General features: G+C 33.6%; 1 protein-coding gene across 1 annotated transcript; it reads right to left on the bottom strand.

Moving 5' to 3' along the window:
• Positions 1–1,381: 1,381 nt before the first annotated feature.
• LOC123008372 lies at positions 1,382–2,118 on the bottom strand (the record flags this gene model as incomplete). Its single annotated transcript, XM_044404143.1, has 1 exon — positions 1,382–2,118. A coding segment is annotated over one exon (737 nt), but the record flags the coding sequence as incomplete, so codon positions are not given.
• Between the last annotated feature and the right edge of the window lie 71 nt (positions 2,119–2,189).

Here is a 2,189-nt window from a genome sequence, read left to right as displayed (position 1 = left end):
CAACTTTTTCACAATCCCACTTGCGACTTTTCGGGGTTTTTCAAAGGTTGTAAGTGTGATTACCAAAAATTTGGCCCAAGGGTTCCAATTTTGGTTCTTCCGCAAAATATTGATATTTTTACCAAACTCACTCTCATTCCACATCTGGATGATGTAAAATGTGGGTTTGTGGTCAATTGTGGGTTCCTGTAGTGAACCATTTTTTATGATTAGTGACCAGAAAAAGTCTTGAGTCAATTGGGGCAAAAGTAGGCGATCCAGCGGTACCATTGATGGTCGATTTGAAACTTCTCTCAAAGGTAGAAAATAAAAAATTGTTTTGCCTTTTTCAACAAAGCGTTCAGTTGCGTTATAAACACACTGAGTGAGAGATTGAAGATTGAGTTTTTCTTCATTGAAGAAAGAAGAAATTAGGAAAGTTGGTGTGATAAAGAAAAGGAAGATTATGATAATTGGAGGCATTGTTGGAGAGTGGTGTGTAACAATCAAACTTCGATTTCAATAATTAAAAAAAAAAAATAGATTTATTTTATTTGATGTTGAGCATAATTTTTTTCTGATTAAAAAAATAACAAGTATCACTTTTACTACTCATCTAAATTAAAAAAAAATGTATTACTAAAATTTTGTGATGAATTTGTTAACATTGCTGTAATTAGTAGCACGCAACCTTTTTTTCCAAACAGTGTGATATTTTAATAAAAAAAAATTTATTTTTTAATATTTATTTACCAAAAATTATTTTTTTTAAATTACTAAATAACTCAAAAAAACATTTGTTGTTCAAGGTGTTTGTAAAACTAGTAAAAAGCACATAAAATAATGAAAAGTTTTTTTTATTCAATTTTTTTAGAACAATCATGTTTTTCAACTAATCTACAATAAACAATTTCACAAATAAATGCAAAAAAAGCAGTAAGACAACCAATCCCCCAAATATAAAAAACCAATTTCAAACTGTCGAAATCAAGTTCGTCGCTAGTTTCCTCCTCTTCAACGCCCTCATTTCCAAAAATCTCTTTTTCCCATTTTCGAATAATCCCGGAACTAAAAATACGAGCAATTAGAGTTTTAATTCTATGAGAAAATTGTAATCCTTTTCTCATCAAAATAATAGTAGGATATGTCACAGCTGCATTTTTAAAACAATAAATAAGTGGTTCATTATTCGATGTTTTTAGATGGTTTATCATATATTTGGCGACAGATTTTGGAGCACAAACAGCATTATTTCGGTTAAAAGCCACCAAATTGAAACATTTTCGCATGTTTGAACAGTGTTTCCATTTTTTCAAAATGGCGGCGTTGGTACGACTTGTGGTACTGCCACTATCATCACTTTCAAAGAACCTTGATAATACACCATAGATAACAAAATCACGATCTAGTATATCCTCAATGGTACTAATTTCTTGTTTGGTACTAGCATTAGCCAAAGTACTAGTCAGTAAGGTTTGATAGGCTGTAACCACATAAAAACTATAAATAATCAACATGGCGATAAAAAACCTAACTTTGGTACTTCTAGGTTGCAAACTAACCGACAAACCTAGTAAAATCTGGTACGTTTCAAAGGCACACGTGTCAAATTTTTGGTAATGGGTGTAATCATGTCGACTCACCAACCATGACATTGTCGTAACCACAAGGTACAAAAAAAGGGTCAGTACCAACGCTCCAAAACCCATAATTTCTCCCAAACTTGTCAATTTTGAGTTAAGAGTTTGAAATGGAACATAAAATATTAACTTCTCGTGTTTATGGTAGGAAACAGCATCGAAAACAAGACATCGTTTCATGGATATGGCATAAGCACCAATCGCAATATCGTCAATTTCTTGGTACAAATACTTTAAATTTCCAGTGATGGTACCATTACCATAAACATTGCCCCAATTATCTGGTACTTGGTCATGGTGGTAGAACATACGGACGTTTGCAAATTCGGCGACCAAGTCAAGGAGACTGATTTCAATACCACGAGAACTACGTGGGGGACCACTCCAGGAACCATTTGGTACGTTTATGACAAATGGTGGCCATTGAACCATACGTACTTTGATGGTACATTGATTGAACCGGTTGGGGATTTTAGGGGGGTACCAATTGACTTTGGTACTCCGACCAAAGGAGCAAGAGTCGATTAATTTAATTTGACTGAAGTTGGTACCACAGTTACCATCACTGTA

This window comes from Tribolium madens, unplaced genomic scaffold, assembly GCF_015345945.1.
Source record: "Tribolium madens isolate multiple individuals breed KSU strain unplaced genomic scaffold, Tmad_KSU_1.1 Scaffold_55;HRSCAF=164, whole genome shotgun sequence".
Classification (NCBI taxonomy): domain Eukaryota; kingdom Metazoa; phylum Arthropoda; class Insecta; order Coleoptera; family Tenebrionidae; genus Tribolium; species Tribolium madens.
This window is presented reverse-complemented; position numbering and strand designations above follow the sequence as displayed.